General features: G+C 45.8%; 2 protein-coding genes and 1 non-coding gene across 6 annotated transcripts in view; 2 read left to right on the plus strand and 1 right to left on the minus strand.

Moving 5' to 3' along the window:
- Nucleotides 1-1,008: 1,008 nt before the first annotated feature.
- CINP (cyclin dependent kinase 2 interacting protein) lies at nucleotides 1,009-15,659 on the minus strand. The gene is made up of 5 exons (XM_010997052.3): nucleotides 15,601-15,659; nucleotides 11,952-12,120; nucleotides 9,563-9,692; nucleotides 3,108-3,237; nucleotides 1,009-1,526 (listed from the first exon to the last, which is right to left on the minus strand). The coding sequence occupies exons 1-5, from the start codon at nucleotides 15,605-15,607 to the stop codon at nucleotides 1,324-1,326; spliced, it is 639 nt and encodes a 212-aa protein (XP_010995354.1). The 5' UTR covers nucleotides 15,608-15,659; the 3' UTR covers nucleotides 1,009-1,323.
- TRNAI-AAU (transfer RNA isoleucine (anticodon AAU)) lies at nucleotides 8,737-8,810 on the plus strand. Its single transcript has one exon. It is a non-coding gene; the product is annotated as a tRNA-Ile (tRNA).
- Nucleotides 15,660-15,707: 48 nt separating the features above from the next.
- Nucleotides 15,708-19,807, plus strand: part of TECPR2 (tectonin beta-propeller repeat containing 2) — an 82,025-nt gene continuing 77,925 nt past the window's right edge. For 3 of the 4 annotated variants that reach the window (XM_064486268.1, XM_064486267.1, XM_064486271.1), the window contains exon 1: nucleotides 15,708-15,850. The gene's annotated coding sequence lies outside the window, so the exon portion shown is untranslated. Of the gene's footprint in view, nucleotides 15,851-15,942; nucleotides 16,318-19,807 lie in introns of those variants that run through there. The other variant, XM_064486270.1, reaches the window with a different exon arrangement.

The raw sequence follows: 19,807 nt of genomic DNA on the forward strand, positions 1-19,807 counted from the left end.
GCTGTCTGGAGATGAGGCATCAAGAACATAGGAAATGTCCTAGAAAGGCCTAGAAATCCTCCAGTGTCTCCTCTGAAGAACATTTATCCTTTAAGTACCACCCCCTCCACAGACTCCAAAATAAAACTGCTAACAGGGGTGGGTTACCTCAGTGGTAGAGCACGGGCTCGGCATGCACAAGGTCCCAGGTTCAATCCCCAGGACTGCCGTAAAAAAAAAAGTTATATAAAAAAAGTTTTTTAAAACTGCTAACGGACCTTGTGCCTCTGGGGGCCTGTCCCATCCGTCTGGGACCACAGCTCAGACAGCAGGGACCTCGGGGCAGGATGCCACTTCCACCAAATGCTAACCAGGTGGTTTCCGGACTGCAGGACATCTGATGGACTACTCGTATGATGGCTAGATTCTAATAAATACGGCAAAGGAGAGGAAAGAGAAATTCTAAGAAATGTTGCCTTTAAATGCTTTTGATATGTCAGGTTACACAGTGAGATATCCGTTCCCTCAAAATACATTCTGTCAGAAAGTCTTGTATTTTGGGAATATTTTCATTCCTTCCCTGGGAAGCACTTGTTCCTGGGGTGCTAGGACTTCAGCTTCATGAGGCTGCATCCCACATCACACAGCATGAAGTTTCTTAGATTTGTTTCTGGGGAGCAATGGTAGGACTGACCCCTGATATTTGTTTTTATGCCAGAAGAATGACATGGAGGACACTTCACTTGGCCTGCCACATCCTCAGAACAAAAATAGAGACAATTTTTGGTACGTAGTTTTCACCTCCATGGTGCCAGTCTGAGTTACTCAGTTAACTCTACGGTATTTAAAACATGACTTGTAATTACAAAACTAAGACAGTCCCACAACAATTTAAACAATACAGAGGGGAACATGCACAAGGTCCTGGGTTCAATCGCTAGCACCTCCACTAAGAAAAAAAAAAAAATCACACACAACTTAATTACCTCCTCCCCCAAAATAAAAAATAAAATAAATCATACAGATAGATTTAAAATATACATATTAAACCAGGGATTGTTTATATAAATGTAATCTATGTAAAATACACCTGATTTACCAACACAGGATCAAGTGACTTCACGCAGAGGTCTTAACAGGTGACAGATTCACAATGGGCAGGTAATGCGGAGTGGCAGGCAGCATGGGAAGACCTGAAAAAGATCAGCAGGTGTCCGCACCAGAGCCCAGGGTCTGGCGCCGGGTAGGCACGGGGAGTCATCCCAGGTCTGATGAGTGCCACCGTAGGAGCTACAGGAGCCGTGTCCAGAACCTGGAGGCTCTCATGTGAAGCTGTGTTGGGGGTCACAGTGCTCGGTGCCCGGTTTCCAGCAGCATGCTCTCCAGAAGCAGCCTGCTGTGGCCCTCCAGGTAGGGCTGGTGCAGCCACATGGACAGGTAGCTCAGGGTGAGGTCGCGGTCCGTGCAGTGTGCGAGCTCTTCCACGATGGTGCGCTTCAGACGGAGCTCCCGCCGGTACATGTTGGAGAGCTGGCAGGAAACCTCGTCTGAAACACATGTAAGTCCCCCTTTAACAAGAGTAATTCAAGGAAGCGCCCTTGACTGGGGACGACTGCCACCTTGAAAAGTTCCTTGTCAAAAGCCAGAATGAGCAACAGCACTGACAGAAGGAGGACTCAAGCTGGTGCAGATTAGCATCAGATAACAGGGTAAGTATCATGACATTAAGAAGTACCTGTTTCTCCTCACACTGGCTAGGATGGCCACCATTAAAAGCTCTACAAATGATAAATGCTGGAGAGAGTTTGGAGAAACTGTTGGTGGGAAAGTAAATTGGTACAGTCACTATGGAAGTTCCTTAAAAAACTAAAAATAGAGTCACCCTATGATCCAGCAATGCCACTCCTGGGCATATATGCAAAGGAAACTCTAATTCAAAAAGATACATGCACCCCAATGTTCACAGTAGCACTATTTCCAATAGCCATGACATAGAAGCAACCTAAATGTCCACTGACAGCTGACTGGATACAGAAGATGTGGTGTATATATTCACAATGGAATATTACTCAGCCATAAAAAACGAAATAGTGCCACTTGCAGCAATATGACATAGAGATGATCATATTAAGTGAAGTAAGTCAGACAGAGAAAGACAAATATCCTGTATCACTTATATGTGGAATCTGAAATGCGACACAAATGAACTTATTTACAAAACAGAAAAAGATTCACAGACAACGAAAACAAACTTATAGTTACCAAAGGGGAAGCAGGGAGGGATAAATTAGGAGTTTGGGATTAGCATATACAAACTACTATATATAAAATAAACAATAAGGTTTTACTGTATAGCACAGGAGACTATTCAATACCTTGTAACACCTATAATGAAAAAGAATATATATATGTATTACTGAATCACCATGCTGTGCACCAGAAGTTAACACAACATTGTAAATCAACTCTACTTCAATTGGGGAAAAAAAAAAGTACCTGAAAACTTTTCTCAACTCTTAAGTATCTGTAATCATTATAAACAGATTCACCTCAAACTGACAATATTCAATAAACACATTACACTAGGTGACTTTACCCTTTTCTCCCTTATTTAAAAGTCAGGTCTCAGATCAGCATCAAATATCTTAGTCCTTCTTTTGAACTAATAAAGCTAAAAATAGCCCTTGCCTCACAGAGCTTATTTAACTCATGGAGTCTGTTTTCTCAGCAGTCTTCTGGGGGCGTGGGCTTAAGTGACCACCATTTACTTTTTAATTAAAACAAAACAAAAAGCAAAAACCCATTAAAAAAAAAAAAAAAAAAAAACCCCAAATGAGGTTTCTGCTTCTGCCGAGGAGGCAAATTCATCCTGCCCCTTGGCTTTACAGGGCCAACAAAGGCGACTTACACATGGGTCTCTAATTACGTTTTAATATTCTTTGCTGATTATTAGGTAATTAAAGCCAAGAAGAAATGCTCATTTTAGGATGTCCCCATCTCCTTCCCTCTCAGTGGAGCCTCTTTAATTGAATTGCAAAGCCTGTCAGCTTTTCAGAGGGCCAGATCTAAATGATACCAAATGCTCTCATAACCTCCCCCTGAAAATCAATGCAGAAAGAACTACTTACAGAAACGGGCTGTGGGCCATGTGTGGAACAGCGGGGGCCGCTTCCTCTCCTCCCCGTAATGGTAATTTTCTAGTTCACAAACTCCCTTGGTAGTTGAAGACAGCTTTTCCATTTTCATCTGTATTTTGGTCTGAAAAGATATTAATTTAGAACATGAGACTTTATGATTTGAAATCTGCTCCTATCTTAGATTCAATAACTCGAAGATTTTCAAGCTAAGAAATGCAAATTTGTTGAGACTGTAAGTCTAATAATTCAACACGATTAACTCCATGTGCAGCAAATTTCCAGGGAGATACAGGCAGAGAGTTGCTATGAGTTCATTAATTTGGATGAGTTCGGTAATAAATCCCAGATTTCCAGTGTGGAGGGAGAAAGCTCACTGAGTCCCACTTTTTTAAGATTTCCGAGCATCACTAATTTTGTAGCACCAAAGACCTGGAGGCATCACGAGGCAGGCTCTTGCATTTATGGGATAAAAGATGGGAGAAGAGGCACTAAATGAGCTCACTTCTGACTCTTGTATGAGCCACCCTGGGGTTTACAGAAACCTCTTTGAGGGTTGGTTTCCCTGTTTATAAAATGGTAATAATGAAAGGCAGCCCTGCACACTTCACATGGGAAGGAAGTGGTGAGAACCTGACACTGATGGTGCCTGCACAGACGCTGGGCTCTGTGCTGCTGGCACAGTTGGTCTGACAAAGTGCCTGCTTCCCCAGGGAGCCGGGGGACCAAGGTAGTATTTGTGAAGCACCTGCTGGAGTTATGTATGAGTTTGTTAAAGAAAACAAATGGGTGGGGGTGGGAGAGTATAGCTCAGTGGTAGGGCACATGCTTAGCATGCACAAGGTCCTGGATTCAATCCCCAGGACCTCCATCAAAAATAAACAAATAAATAAATCTAAATAAATATATCTAATTACCCCCCAACCCCTCCCCAAAATGGGCGAAGTAACTAAGATTTCAGATTTAAGTAGCGTAGGTCTACCAAGAGCACAATTCTAAGTCCTAAAGTACAGAGTTTGCTTTATGTATCAATCGTCAGAATCTTAATTCCTTGTACTTGGTCCTTTAACCACCCTCCAGTTCTGTCTGAAGCAGCACGCACTAAATTTAGCTAACATAAATTTTTAAAGGACTGTACTTTTTCCCAAATCTTTTCAGGTTCGATTTCTCACTTGGCCCAAGCCCAGGAGGCAGGACACAGCATGTCCATGTTCCAGCTGCAAAGACTCTCAAGGCGGTCAGGCTTGAAGCAGGACGAGGCCAGGACTTGAAACCAGGCTTTCTGGCCCCAGGTCTCTTGAAACCCAGTCCTAGGCTCTCTCCTCTGCATCTGCAGCGGCTCCCCGACGCCACCTGATGCTAAGAAAGGCCAGTACAGATCAGAAGAGCAACAAAAGGCCCAGAGGCTTGTCACCAGGCCATGGTTCCAGCTCCATTCTGGGGCTCACTCAGCAATGATCATCTCTCAGTCACACGTCAGCCCTAAAGTGATGGCAGGTGAGCATGCTCTCAGCGCTGCACTGTCACACGTCTCCTCCCACAGCCAAGAGGCCACGCTGTGAAACGTTTGTCCAGCTCAGCAAAAAAGGTGCCTCCCCCTCCCAACTGAGGTCAGACTCCTTAGAGACACTTAAAGCCAACAACCTAAATGTCCATCGACAGATGACTGGATAAAGAAAATGAGGTGTGTGTGTGTGTGTGTGTGTGTGTGTGTGTGTGTGTAGTGGAATACTACTCAACCATAAAAAAGAATAATATAATGCCATTTGCAGCAACATGGATGGATTGGACATTATCATACTAAGTGAAATAAGCCAGAAAAAGAAAGAAAAATTCCATATGACATCATTTGTATGTGGAACCTTAAAAAAATGACATAAATGAACTTATTTACAGAACAGAAATAGGCTCACAGGCATAGAAAACAAACTTATGGTTACCAAGGGGGAAAGGGGAGGGGAAGGATAAATTGGGAGTTTGAGATTTGTAGATAACACACTACTATATGTAAAATAGATAAACAACAAAGTCCTACTGTATAGCACAGGAAACTGTATTCAATACCTTGCCTATAATGAAAAAGAATATGAAAAGGAATACATATATGTATAACTGAATCATTATGCTGGACATCAGAAATTAATACATTGTGAACTGACTGTACTTCAACTAAAAAAAGTAAATAAAAAACAGGAGGAAGTTAAAACATTAAAAAAAGAAAAAAAAGACATTTAAAGCCAAGTCTGGGAAACTTCTCTCTGAAGACTAGAGGAAAATAGAAAAAAGGTATCAATTATTCTTACAACATCAAATTCTGGTTTTGAACATAAGGCTGTGAATTAATTTCCAAACCACTTTAAAAAGGAATAAATTGAAGCAGAGAACTTTGGTGTCTGACAACTAGCACCCAGATCTTGGTTTCTAATAGGATTCGCCAAAAGAAGGAACCAAGGCTCCTTGGAGAAATGGCTGATTCTAGGATTGAAGCAAGAAATATACAAGATGAGCCTAGAGCATCTTAGGATGCCAGAAAGGGTTCAAAAGAACCAAAACAAAACCTCAGAGGGACATGGGAGCCAAAGCAGGAACAACCTGAGGAACAGCATAAAGCACACCCAGATTATAGCTCAAAGCGTGTGAGGTGAATAACTGAGAGAGCCTGTACCGCTAGGAATCACTGACTGAACAATTAATAAGTAACGGACGCAGCTGCTCCACCTCCGAGAGGAAGAACACAGCACCCTGTGGGCTGCAGGGTGACTTCCTACAGTGTGGAAAGTGGGCAGAGAGTCACTTTACAGAGGGGGCAGCGGACACACTCCCCAGCCAGGTGATCAGGGTGAATACCCACAGCAACACGTCATGTTGACAGTGCGATGTCTATGATGTGGCAAGAAGTGCACCTTCCTCGGGTCTTCTTCTGAAACCCACAACCCCTCGAATCACAAGAAAAACATCAAATAAATCCCAACTGACAGCCAATCTACAAAATGCCTCCTCAAAGTCATAAAAAACAAGAAAAATTGGAGAAACTGTCACAGCCAAGAGGAGCCTAAGGAGACATGAAGACTAAACTCACTGCACTGTCCTGGACCGGCTCTTGGGACAGAGAGAGGATATTAGGCAAAAATGAAATCTGAATAAACTATACTTCAGTTAATAACAGTGTATCAGTGTTGGGTCATTACTGGTAACACCTGCCGAATGACATGAAATTTCTACTGTCCTGTATGAAACACTAATGTATGAACTGGGTTCGAGTGGGGATATTTTATGGGAACCCTCTGCACCATTTGCTCAACCTTTCTGTAAATCTAAAATTGTCCTAAAAATATATATTCTACTAATTTAAAAAATGCATAAATTCACTGAAGCAGGAACCTGTGGGTTAGGGACACAGCAGAGACCAAGGGGCCCACCTTTTCCCGAAATGCAGGATGCACGGGAGTGGGAGGGGAGCAGCGTCCAGTGGCACCAGCCACCCCGCCAGTGACCCCGAGCCCTGGAGCGAGGCTGCTTCTGCCTGGATCTTACCTTCCTGCTTTGGCCACCGGTGTGCCTCTCATCTCACTAATGCTTGCCTTTTTAAGAAATGATACTTCTGTTAGGAAAGAGGGAGTAAGCCCCAGGCTCAGACCCTGATAGGGAAGAAGTATTCAGCTAACATTTTTTATAATATGATTTTAATTGTATTATAGAAAAATATAAAGTAATTAAAAAAAAAAGCATATGGGATGTGATAACAAGTTGTGAGGTAGGATAAGAAGGAAGAACTGATCCAGTTCTGCCCAGGAACTGCTTCCTCAATCATCTGTGTAATTAACCTGCTGAGGAACTGTCCAGTCCTTGGGGACAGGTTTCCCAGCATGGGCCACACCACTGTCTCCTCCCCCTTTGAGGCTTCCTAAACCAGACTGCCAGTTCCTTTTCTCAGGACAGCCTTTCGGCTGTGACGGCAGCTCTTAGGTCTTCTGGTCCCCCGACCTGGGGCTAAAACCCCAGCTCTTCCAGTTCCTTCTCTCAGACCTGGCCTCTCCCTCTCCCTCTGGAAGCACCCAGCTGTCTCTGACCACATAACTCGTGGGGCTGCTATGTCCTCGGCTCTCACTGACACAGCCCAGGCTTTATCCAAAGAGCTTGGGAACTCGGGTCCCCACGAGCATGCAGTCACCTAACCCAGCGACCACTGTCAGCTGGCCCACCAGGCCACTCCCCCTCACCCTGGACCTGAGCTGTGGGTGGAGGGACAAGGCAGTGGCCCCGTGCTCATCTGCTACTGCTCAGCCCCCTGAGCCACTGGCTGGATTTCCTGGACCTTGACTCCACCTCCTCATATCCTCCCTGGCCCTCTCTCCTCTGTGCGGGTCAGCGGGGCTGAGGAAGGGGGTCCTGTGGTCCAGTCACTTACAAGGAGAACCAAGGACGGAGGAGAAAAACCAATCTGTCCCTCTGGACCACCTCCTCCCCCCGCCCTCCCCGAGACACTTTTCCCTAAGGCGGTGTGCACATGCACAGAGTCACAAGTGAGGACGTATGAGCCAAAAAAAGAGCCAAGTGGCATTTAGAGACAAACTCCTTCCCAGGGTTTTTACACTTTATAAAAGGCACATTAGTAAGTGGCAAAGTGTTTCTCATTCGAACACAGTTTTGGGGGTTCTGTGAAATGCTTTATGCCAGGAAGGAACACGGCAGGTCAGGGACGAAGAGGTTCTGGCGGAAGCGTCGCCTCGTCCAAACAGCCGACGACGAGGCTGCCAGCGCTCATGCCAGCCGGCCAGGCCAGGCCGCGCGGCTCTGCTGGCTGAAGTGTTTCGGTGCAGGAGCTTAGCCAGCCAGTTTCTTCTCTTTCAGGCAGTGTGTGTACCTGCATTTTGTGCCATAATCAAATGGGTTAATTTGGGAAAACAAACAAAGGAACAAGCAAAATACATGTGGTCAGTTTTCAATTGATTATCTGCAAATTTCGATGGATTATTTTGCCTGTGTTAATTCCCTGCTCGTCTGCAAGTCTAGGTCTAGAACCCAACTGCTGGAGACATAGCTGTGAACGTAGAGATAAAACAAAGAAAGCAGATCCCACGAGGCCCACACACCTTAGACTCCAGCCTTACCGTGAGTGGGCCTTAAAATGAAGTTGAGGAAGACACAGGCCTGTCCTGTGACCTGCTTGAGCACCAGGTGGAGGGGGCTGGGCGGCGGACCAAGTGATTATCATGGCACAACCCGAAGGCAGAATCACAAAACAGACGGGACAAGTACAAAATCTAACTGTTTATGTAGAGGAGACAAACGGCCCCGGCCCCATACGTATCAAAACATCCCAAAGACAGTACTGCATTTCAATCATAAAGAAAACGCTAAATCACCAAATGGTTCTCAATGCACCATTCATTTTAATGTTTCAGAAACCATTACATCTTACAATCAATGTGATATTTATTTATGATTTTTATTTTTTGCAGGAGGAGGTAATCAGGTTTACGTTTATTTTGAACCCAGGACCTCATGCATGCTAGGCATGTGCTCTACCACTTCTCCCCTCAATGTGATATTTAAAAGGACAGTGTTTCCTGAAAAACTCCTTTAAACCTATAGTCTGCCTTACAATAATATACAGATTGGGGGAGGGGTACAGCTCAGTGGTAGAGCGAGTGCTTAATATGCACGAGGTCCCGGATTCAATCCCCAGTCCCTCCATTAAAAAAAAAAAAGTAAATAAATAAATAAACAAACCTAATTATCTCTCTCCCTACCCTCCAAATATAAACAGACTTCATGTACTTGTGGGAAAGTTTTAGTTATCTCAGTTCAAAGATGTACAAAACCTGATGCCTGTGTCTGGCAAAGAGATGAGGTATCATGTCCACTGTGGTGGCCAGTATGGTGGGTACCGACATCCAGCCTTTAATTCATTAAACAAACATTTCAGAGTATCCCTTTTGTGCTAGATCAGGGCTCATAGGCCAAATCCGGCCCAAAGCCTATTTTTGTGTGGCCCTCAAGCTAAGAATGGGTTTTACATTTTTAAGCGGTTGAAAAAAAATCAAAAGAAGAATATTTTGTGACGCATGAAAATCAGACAAAATTTGAATTTCAGCATCCGTAAATACCACAGCCAGAACCCCCTGGCCCACGTGCTGTGCCCGAGCAGCAGTGACGGCCTGCTGCCCACAAGGCCTAAAATTCTCACCGTGGGGCCCTGGGAGCGGGTGAAATCGCCCCGGACAACACACAAGAAGGAAAGAGCCAGGGGGAGGACAGCACCTTGGGGAACAAGATTTATGGGGCCCGTCGAAGCAGAGGGACCAACAGGGAAGGCAAGGAGGGAAAGACAAAAGCTGGGAGAAGGAACGCACAGCCCAGCGCGTGGAAGGCTGCCAGGCACCTGAGCAAACCCAATGCCCGGATCCAGCGACTGGGCACACAGGCGGTGGGTCTCTGCTTCTTACCAAACTGTCCAGGGTGACCTGCAGCTCCTCACACAGCATCTCCAGTTCCCTGTTATATTCTGGGCATATCTTTCCCGCATTTTCATCAGAAACCAGGCTGCTGGTCTCTAATTCTATCTTGTCTTTGCTCCTGGATGAAATGAAAAAGAGTGAGAACAAATACACTCCATAAGCCCATCTCATTTTGTTATGATAAACCCCAGAAAACTCAGTATCCACATAATTATGTCATCATGCTTCCCGTCATCGTGTTTAAGTGTTATTTACATATACAATCAATATGTCCATCCTTTAATCAAATTTGCACTAGAGTAAGTCAATTCCATCCAGCCTGGTGGCATCCTCAGGGAGTAAGACCCGGTCATACGTTCAGAGTTCATCAGCTAGGAATGTGTTTTGTAAGGTGAAAAGGCTGTGACCCACAGCACGTGAAATTAATCTAGTGGGGCCACGATCAACATTAAAGGAAAAAATCAAACATTAAAACGGAATAGGAAATATCAGAGTGCATCCTATGTGATAAGGGTAAGAACTGCTTCATGGACTTGCTGAGCAGGAAAAGGCAGCAGAGGATCACAGAACATGATGTGTTTGAGGGAACTGGTGAGAGCCAGGGGCCAAGGCCAGGAAGGTAAGACTCTAGAATCTGGCTGGCAGACAAAGATACCAAATGTATAATTATAACTTTGAGAAATTAAAAATATGTATAAACAGGAAAGTGCAAAGACTAATAAAGCAAATCTTCCCATTAGAACTGGCAACTGCCAAGAGTTTGTTTTCTTAATTCCTTTGTCTTTTTAAAAGAAATTGCTAAGGGGAAACACACTCCCGGGTCTTCCTCTGCTTTGAATACCCTACTCCACCTCTGACACCTGGTCCCCAAAGGTAAAGCGGGGCTCTCCACACCAAGCAATTCTCAGGTTCCCTGGACACCAGCTGGGCATCCTACCACATAGCTCAGTTCTGACACTGCCTACCGGGGATAGCATCAGGTCCCACAGGTTAAGGACTCTGTCTCACAAGACTGCCCAGGCTCAACTTCAGACGCCAATTACAAGTTCAGGTTGTTACCTGTGCTTCTGACAAACCAGCTGTCAGTTGGAGGTTCCCACGACCCCCTCCTTGGGTTCAATTAATTTGCTAGAGCAGTTTGCAGACTCCAGGAAGACACAGTGTACTTTCTAGATGATTGACTGGTTTATTACAAAGGATATGAAAGGACAGCTGTATGAAGAGGGACACAGGGCAAAGTCTGGAAGGGTGTTGAGCACAGGGGCTTCGGTTCCTGTGGAATCTGGGGGGCACTACCCTTCTGGCACATGGAAGTGCTCTTGCTCCCAACCAGGAAGCTCTTCAAACCCCCGTCCTTTTGGTATTTTATGGAGGCTTCATGATGAAGGCATGACTGATTAAATGACTGGCTGTTGCTGGTTAATTCAACCTCTAGCCCCTCTCTTCTCCCCTGAGGTGGGGTGGGGGGTAGGGCTGAAAGTGCCAACTCTAATCACGTGGTTGGTGCCTCCATCCTTATGGGCTTTCCAGAAGTCCCCTCAGCAAACGAACTCAAGTGTGACTGAAAGGGGCTTGTTATAACCAGATACCCCTCTCACCTTTATCATTCTAGAGGACAAAAGAACAGATACTTCAGGAACCAGGGACAAAAGAACAAATATTATAACAAAAGATTCTCCCATTGCTCTTATCCCCAAGGAAACCATAAGGCGCTGTGTGCCAGGAACAGGGACAAAGACCAAATATATATTTATTATAAATCACAACAGTACAGAAATAAAATGCAGCATTACAAAGATGGAGTGCTATTTCCCTACTATCCCAAACTCTTTCTTCCTAGAGGATGCCAGTGTCATGAATTGAGTCTGTATTCTTTCAATTCATTTTTATAATTTTATACACAGATGTAACCACAATTTGTAGTATAATTCTGCATTTAAAGTATACATACACATCTATTAAAATTCATCAAATTGTACATCTGAAGTATGAGTAGTCTACTGTACAGAAATTATACCACAATAAGGGTGTGAAAAAAATGTACAGGGGGAGGGTATAGCTCAGTGGTAGAGTATATGCTTAGCATGACTAGGTCCTGGGTTCAATCCCCAGTACCACCATTAAAATAAATAATAAACAAACGTAATTACCTCCCTCAAAACAACAAAAAAACCCTAACAATAGAAATAAACATTTAAAAAAAAATGTACACAGTTCTTACTTGCATGCAGCATTTCACCACTTGCCTTTTCACTTTATATAATTTAATCTATCTATGCTGCTAGAGAGGACCCTTCCCACCCTAAAAAGACTCCCAGGAAACTTCTGCTCACTCATTATGGGTGAAGCGCACAGAACATACTCCATATGTACTTACAATAAACTGATTTTCATGTTGGCAATATTATTGGCGGTAGCAAAACCTCCATCATTGAGGCTTTCCCATTTCAGGATTAAATTATGCCAATCGGCCGCATTATCCTTAATTTTCCTTGCACTGACAGATAAGACAGGTTTTTTGGGCGTTGTACTTCCAAGAGTCTTGGCTAATAGGGAGTAAAAGAAACATAACTGTCATGAAATTCATGATTATAGTTGTGGGGAAATGTCCTTATAACTGCAACCTTAGAACTATCTGAAACACCACATTAACTGGACAAATCATGTCTTGGAAATGAAGAAACCTGGATGAATGTGAAAGTTCCTGAAACAAGACAAGATAGAATTGTTTTTATTTTTATTTTTGAATTGTTTTTACATTTTAAGACTCACTAGATAATAGCTGAATCCTTTCGAAGCTGAATGGCACCACAAAGTTTTATCCGAAGCATGCTGACCACTTTCAAAGGTTGGAAAGGAGGGAAAGTCATGACTTTCTGCTAAAGCTCTTGGATGACCCAAGATCCAGTCTCAGACACTCTGATGCCTTACATTTGTTCAGGGCTTTGTGGACCAGCAGCCCTTGACACTCCAACACACAGACAAGGCTGGACCCTAGAGATGCAGTGATGACCTCCATGCTCAGAACACCAGAGGACGCCCAAACTCCTTCCGGACCTGGCTCCCTCTCTGCCTCCATACTCATCTCAAACCCTACCTCGAACCCCCTCACTCTCTAGCTAATATCCACCACTGCCAACTCTGGAAAAGCCCTTTGCATGTGCAGTTCTCTCTTCTAGAAAGCTCTTTCCTTCCTTGGGCTAATGCTGCCTGCACCCCAGGAATCCCCCAGATCCCAGCTCCTGTAGGAAGCAACTCCCAGACCAGCATAAGCCAACTCAGCTGTCTGGGCCATCCTAGTCCTCCCGTGCCCTCTCTTTTCTACTGAGGATCCTTCAAAGGCGTCTCACAGCCCACAGGATAAGATCCAAATTCTGAGGCCCCTTAAGGAATCCAGAACACACATTGGCAGTACAGTTTGGAGTCTAGACTCTGAAGACCGTACTGACTGGGTCTTAATCCCAGCTCTGCCATGCCAGCTGTGCAACCTTAGATAAGTTAGGTAAACTCTAAGAACCTCAAAGTTCCCATCTGTAAAATGAGAATAAAATAGATCTACTACATAGAGTTGATGTGAAGATTGGATAACATGTCAGGTTGTGAGGGCCTGGCACATCGCAAGCATCCAACATAGTACGTGTTATCACAAGGGTGCTTTTTCCACCAGTGCCAAGCAGAGAACTCATTTCTGATGCTACCTACAGGAGATGGAATCAGATCCCACAAGTTAGTGGCTCGTCCTGTAGGACTCCTCCCTCCCCTCCTCTTCAGACGCCAGTCTCAAGTCCAGGTTGTCACCTGTGCTTGACCTACCAGCTATAGTCAGAGGTTCCCCAGGGTTGGATTACTTTGCTAGAGTGGCCCACTGGGAACTCAGCAAAACATTTTACTTACTAGATTACTGGGGACAGCTAGATGGAAGAGACGCATGGGGGAGGTATGTGGGAACAGGTACAGTGCTTCCAAGCCCTCTCCCTGCATCTCCACATGTTCATCAAGCTGGAAGCTCTTAGCATCCTTTGTTTTTGGGTTTTTATGGAGGATTCATTACATAGGAAGGATTGATTATTAAATGATGGACCATTTATAACCGATTCAACCTCCAGCTTCTCTTTCCTTGCTTGAGATGGGGGTTAGGGGGTGGTGAGAACTGAAAGTTCCAACTCTCTAACCACATAGTTGGTTTCCTGAGAACCAGCCCCCATCTTTTGGTTACCTAGGGGCTCTACTTTTAAATATAGAATTGCCCTTTCATTCATTCTTTATACAACTAGCCAATATTTGCTGCTTGCCTACATTATGTCAGGCATGGGTGATGAAGTGATGGAACTAGATAGACCAGGACCATTTTCACAGAATTTACTTTCCACATAAGAGGTGGATGAGGGGGAGATAAATTAGGAATTAAATTTGGATTAACAGATACATACTACTGTATATAAAATAGATAAACAACAAAGACCTACTGTATAGCATAGGGAATGATATTCAATGTCTTATAATAAACTAAAATGGAAAAGAATCTGAAAAAGAGTATGTATATATGTAATTCAATCACTTTGTTGTACACCTGAAAATAACACAACATTGTAAATCAACTATACTTCAATAAAAATTAAAAAATAAAGAAAGCTATTTGGCCCCAGAAATTTAAAAAAAACACAAAGCAAACAAACAAACAAACGAAACTAAGAGGAGGTGGGTAACAGACAACTAAGTGGTTGTCATCAGTTTAGATCATAAGTGCCACAAAAGAAAAGAGGGTCTTGTGTTAGAGTGAACCCCTTAGAAGTTGTCATTTTGGCTGAAACCTGAATGATGAGAAGTCAACAGCATGGGCCTTAATATGAGAATGAGCTTGGTGAGTATGAAAAAAAGAAAAACACCTGTGAGGCTAGAATGAAACAGAGAGTTGGGGAGGCGGCCAGGCAGCGAGAACCTTACAGGCCAAGATAAGAAGTCTGGGTTTATTCCAAGTCAATGGAAAGCAACCAATAAGTTTTGAGTAGAGAAATGACATGATCTGATTTAGGTTTATAGAAAGTCACTTCCACAAAGAAGTCTTTCTGGATCCCCAGGTTGGGTTAGGAGTCACTGCACCGTATATCTGGAACACCCTGTACTTCATTCAGCCATCATGCCCCTCAGCAGTGTAGTGTGTCTGCTTGTTTAATGTCTAGTATATTCCTCCCTAGACTGTGAGTTCCACCAGAGTAGGGACAAGACTATCTTGTTCCCTCTCATAACCTCAGGGCATAGTAAAACGTGTTAAATGGAGAAACAGCTCTTAGCACCTGCACTATAATCTTCTAAGGGTGTCTCTCCCCTAGTAGGGGCTCCTTCAGGGCCAGAGCCACATGTGATTCATCGTCTGTCTGCCCCATACCCAGTACATATTTAGGAACCAAAAACAATGTCCTGATTTCAAGAAATTAGGTTTCAAGAAATGAAAAAAAAAACTGACTTTACAATCTAGCTGGGAAAGAGAGATCAGGTATCAGTTTCAGTACAGGACAGTGGCACAGTGGCTACGTTACTCATCCCCTCCGAGCCTCCACTCCCCACCTGCTGACTTTACTTCGTGGGAATAGCCGTGAGGATCAAATGAGCTGATACAGATCAAGTACTCAGAACACGACCCAGCACACAGAGAGCACTCGCTGAACGACAGCTTTTATTACAAGCAGAGAGCTGTGGACGGGAATTCTGACTGAGGGGAGTTCGGGGAAAGCGCGCTGCTGATACTAATCTACCACGACAATGACAATCTGAGTGTCAGGATCTGCTGACACTCCTTTGCACACATCATCTCGTTCCACACGAGAAAAAACGGAGGCTCGGCACAACTGAGTTCGAGCCGACCGCAGAGCCTGCGCGGGGCGGGCGGACTGGGCTGGGGCAAGGCACGGACCGCCGTTCAATCCGGGGGGGCCCAGATTCAATGCGGGAGTCTCAGGCCCAGCCCGAAGCTCACACCATAACACTTACACCCTCCCAGCCCGGAGAAACGCGCGCTTCTCACGCACCTTCCATGCGGCCCGCAGATATCCCAGGAAAGAGACCCGAAGCTCCGCCCACATGCGCCGGAAGTGATGCTACGTCACTTCCGACCCGCTAGCCGCCGCTTGAGGCTTTGCCGCTCTAGCCGGCGGCGGAGCCAGCTGCCGCTCGGCGGTGCCGGCTCCGTTGCCCAGGGAACGGGGTCCCGGCAGTCCCCGCGGCCCGGAGTCCATCCCCCCGGCCAGGCTGACGAGTCCGGAGGGGCCGCCGTGGGAGGTGAGTCCCGCGAAGCCGCCCGCCCCCGCCCCGCCCTCGGCCTCCCGCCGCCGCTCTCGCCTCCCCCGGGCCATCCTTCCCGCACCTCAGGGTCGCGCTGCCCCTCTCGCCCCCTTCCCGGCCTCCGTCTCGCCCGCGCCGGCGGCCGAGGCCGGATGCCTTGGCACACGAAGCGCCGGGCTGGCTGCCTGGCGGGTGCCGGCGGTCCGCGGGGGAGCAGTAGCCGCCCACCACTCCTGGGCTCCGCGGGCCCTGTGCCTCGCGCGCCCCGGCTCCGCTTGCTCCTCCCACTCCGCGCCTTCCCTTCCCTTCCTCTGCCGCACCCTAGCATCCCTTCTGCCCCACGGGCGCCGAGGCTCCGGGCTCCGTAGTCTCGGGGTTGACGTTGCGTTCTGTCCCCCGACCCCTTAGTCCTCGGCCCTTCATCCGCCCACCAGCGCCTGGCACACGTACCCAGTAGGTGCTCAGTAAGTGTTCGTTATTTGGATAAATGAACGCCCTCCTCTCGGTCCTGCTTTAAGGCCTCAGAGCTGAATAGTTAGTGCAGCTTACAAGAGTGGGGTAGACTGGAGTCAGACCGGTCCCAGCGCTGCCCCTTCCTAGCTCTGTGCTGGGGCCAGGTGGTATCTCACTACGCTTCAGTTTCATCATCAGTCAAATGGGGATGATAATACTTTTCGACCTCTGGCTTGGTGGGAGGATTAAATAGGTCAGTGCATGTGAATTGCTAAGCACGGTGCCTGACACGCGGTACATTTCAATAAAGCCTGGCCTCTGCCCTCCTTATCCACATACTCTACCTCCATTTCTCTTCCCTGCCCTTTGTTCTTCCTCACTTTCTGGCTGAGACTCAGGAATTGTATTCTGTTCTATTGCTTTATTAGATTTGTTGGCAGAGTGCGCGGTTCGGACCTGGGTGCACCCTTGCTTTATCTGCTGGAATGATCAGTTGTCGTGAAGTCGGCTTCCTCCTTATAGCCTCCTTATAGTCTTGAAAACTTTAAGGAGAGGAGTTCTGAAAATCCCCAAACCCAGATCCCAACATGAACAGAATCTGGGAATAAAGCCGCTGCAGCCCTGAGATGACCAGTGACTCCCCATCTTCTAAGCTGCAAGGCTCTTAGTACTTTCTCTCACCCAACTCCAGTGCACCTTGGTAAAGCTCTGGACTGGCTGCTGCTGCTTCTCCTCCTCCTCCTCCCCTCCCCCTCCCCTCCCCTCCCCCTCCTCCTCCCCCTCCCCCTCCCCCTCCTCTTCCTTTTTTTTTTTTTTTTTCTTCTACCTGACTCTTAACATTTCTTGTTTGTTCATTCAGCAGGTAGGTATTTGGGGTCCCTTATCTGTCAGCCATAGTACCAGCCTCTAGGGATGTTTGTGGTGGACCGGACAAACCCAGTCCCTGCCCTCAGGGGACTTTCAGACTTGAGAAGCAGCAGGCATGGTACAGGGGGCGCTCTACTTGGATTTGGGGATGGGCCTGGAGACTGGTGGTGGGATAAGGATAGTCCTCTTCTGAAGGAGTGACTAGTAAGTAGCTTTCATTAGGGTTGAGTTATTTTGTAGCCAGATTGTCTTTTTCTGTAGAAGATTGACTCCTACTGCATTTGTTTTCAGTTTTCTCTTAGAGAAACTGCACTTCAAGTCCCAGGAAGATCTCATTTCATATTTACTTGTGTGTAGTTTGAACAAAATGGCTACTGGAACTTAGTGGGGGAAAAGGGAAGGAAACAGGCATCAGGCAGAGCAGTTTAAGCTTAGAAAAGTGAACAGACCAGGAGTCAGTTATACACATAATGAAAACAGGCTTTGAAGTCAAGTGTGGAGAGATTTCTAGACCAAGAGTTTGGTAGAATCAGGAGTGAGTAGTTGATAGATCTGTGAACTGCTGAGGTAGACGTGATTATGATTCAGTGTGTGTTCGGTATTTTTTAGGTTGCTTTATTCTTTTTTAAAGTTTTTCTGGGTTTTTTTCGGGGGGGGTAATTGGTTAATTAATCAGTTACTTTTATTTTTTTAATGGGGGTGCTGGGGATTGAAGCCAGGACCTTGTGCATGCTGAGCACACCCTCTGCCACTGAGCTATACCCTCCCTGCCAGTTTTAAATGAGTCAATTCTTTGAACCTGGATGTATGAGACCAGTGAATTTTTGCATAATGATGGATATAACTGAGGTAGAGAGGTTTTATATTTTGTTCTATCATATTTGGGGAATCTGGCACAGTGTTTTGAGAGAAATTGTTTCAACAAATACTTGTTGGGCATTGATTATACCACACTCTCCCTTAGTCTTTTGAAGCAAGACCAACTGAGTGTCAGAGGGGGTCTGTGAAGGCGTCCTGGCAGAGAACTAGTTCTTAAGAGATGGGGAAAGAAGGAACGGGACTTTGCAGAGACACACAGTTGGTGGAACGTGCAGGGACATGGTGCAGGGCGCGCCGTGACTGCAGCGGGGAGTACGTGGCAGGAGGAGCGACCTGAGGTGAAGCTGCTGGTGGGAAGGTTGTCGTCAGGCTTTATAGTCTGGGAACACCAGCTCGCCAGAAGGCTTGGGGTCCGGGAGGTGGCAGGATTTCATCAGGAAGAGAAATACCTCAGTCTCATTATGTTCAGCTGTAAGATTTTAACACTTAAAAGCCATAGATGTTGTGGCCAGGCTTGAAAAATAGATTCTACAACAGGGATACTAGTTATCGCTTCCTAGAGATTTTGGAGAGACCCCTTAAGGCGTTAGAGTTGTCTGGGGGCTCTGAAGGCTTAGGGTTCAGACCGTGTATTATCAGTCCTAGGTTCAGTTTTGAAAAACTGCCCATCAGGCATCTGGGTGCCAGCCGTCAGCATGAAGATCACTGTCACCTTCCAGACGTACGGGGTTGTGGTACCAGTAGGGGAGGGATTTGTCCTGACTCGAGGAAGAATGTTGTGATGTTTTATATTTTTAATGGAAATATTCATAGCCAGAGAAGCACTATTGATTTTAAAGATTGGATTGAGAATGTTCTTTTGCAGTAACATCTAAAGTTAACATTTTATTTATTCATTCAACAAATCTTTATTGAACTTCTCCCCCATCCCAAACATATCGTTAGGTACTAGGCCTTTCACTGGTAAACAAGAGAGAATTTGTGTTGTTTATATTCTTATGAGAGAGATGATCATTGAACTGTTTATCAAATAAAGTAGTTACAGCTTGTGATGAGAATTATGAAGGACATAAGCAAGATGATGTGTTGGAGGGAAGGGGGAACTGATGGACCCTGTGAGTGATCTGTGAGGGAGGCCATCCTGAAGCCAGGTGTGTGGGGTGAGGTGGAAGACTGTAGGGAGCAGAGGGAAGAGTCGGCTGTGAAGCCCCAGGAGGGACAGTGGGTCAGTGGAGCTAGAGCTTCGATGACAAGAGAGGTAGAGATGTGGTGGTGGGGCAGGAAGGGGTCAGAGCACACAGGCCTTGTAGGCCAAAGAAAGGTATTCGGTTGTTCTCAGAGCACCTGGGGAACCACTGAAGAATTTTGAGTAGGGTTGGTAGTGTGAAATCCATCCATTTCTCTTTCAAAGAGCTTTTTCTTTAACACTTTTTTCTAAAGCAGTCTTAGGTTCACAGCAAAGCTGAGGAGAAGGAGCTACAGAGATTTCCCATATACCCCCTCCCCCTCCACACGCAGAGCCTCCTGCGTCATCAGCATCCCTCACCAGAGCGGGACATTTGTTGCCTCTGGTAAACCTGCTGTGATACAGCATGATCACCCAGAGTCATAGTTTACCTTAGGTTCACCTTTGTTGGTGTACACTGTGTAGGTTTGGACAAACATGGAATGACATGTAGCCATCATTATGGTGTCAGAGTATTTTTACTGCCCTAAATATCCTGTGTCCTCCCTAGTCATCCTTTTCCCTCCCCAGCCCAAGCCCTGGCAACCACTGAGCTTTTTACTGCCTCCACAACTTTACCTTTTCCAGAC

This window comes from Camelus dromedarius, chromosome 5 (assembly GCF_036321535.1).
Source record: "Camelus dromedarius isolate mCamDro1 chromosome 5, mCamDro1.pat, whole genome shotgun sequence".
Taxonomy (NCBI): Eukaryota; Metazoa; Chordata; class Mammalia; order Artiodactyla; family Camelidae; genus Camelus; species Camelus dromedarius.

What these genes read in the sequence shown, in the direction of transcription:
- CINP (XM_010997052.3), bottom strand. An exon ending in AACATGAAAATCAGTTTATT is followed by an intron (nt 9,693 to 11,951) that starts GTAAGTACATAT and finishes CATTTCATCCAG; the next exon opens with GAGCAAAGACAAGATAGAAT. An exon ending in AGGTCACCCTGGACAGTTTG is followed by an intron (nt 3,238 to 9,562) that starts GTAAGAAGCAGA and finishes ATATCTTTTCAG; the next exon opens with ACCAAAATACAGATGAAAAT.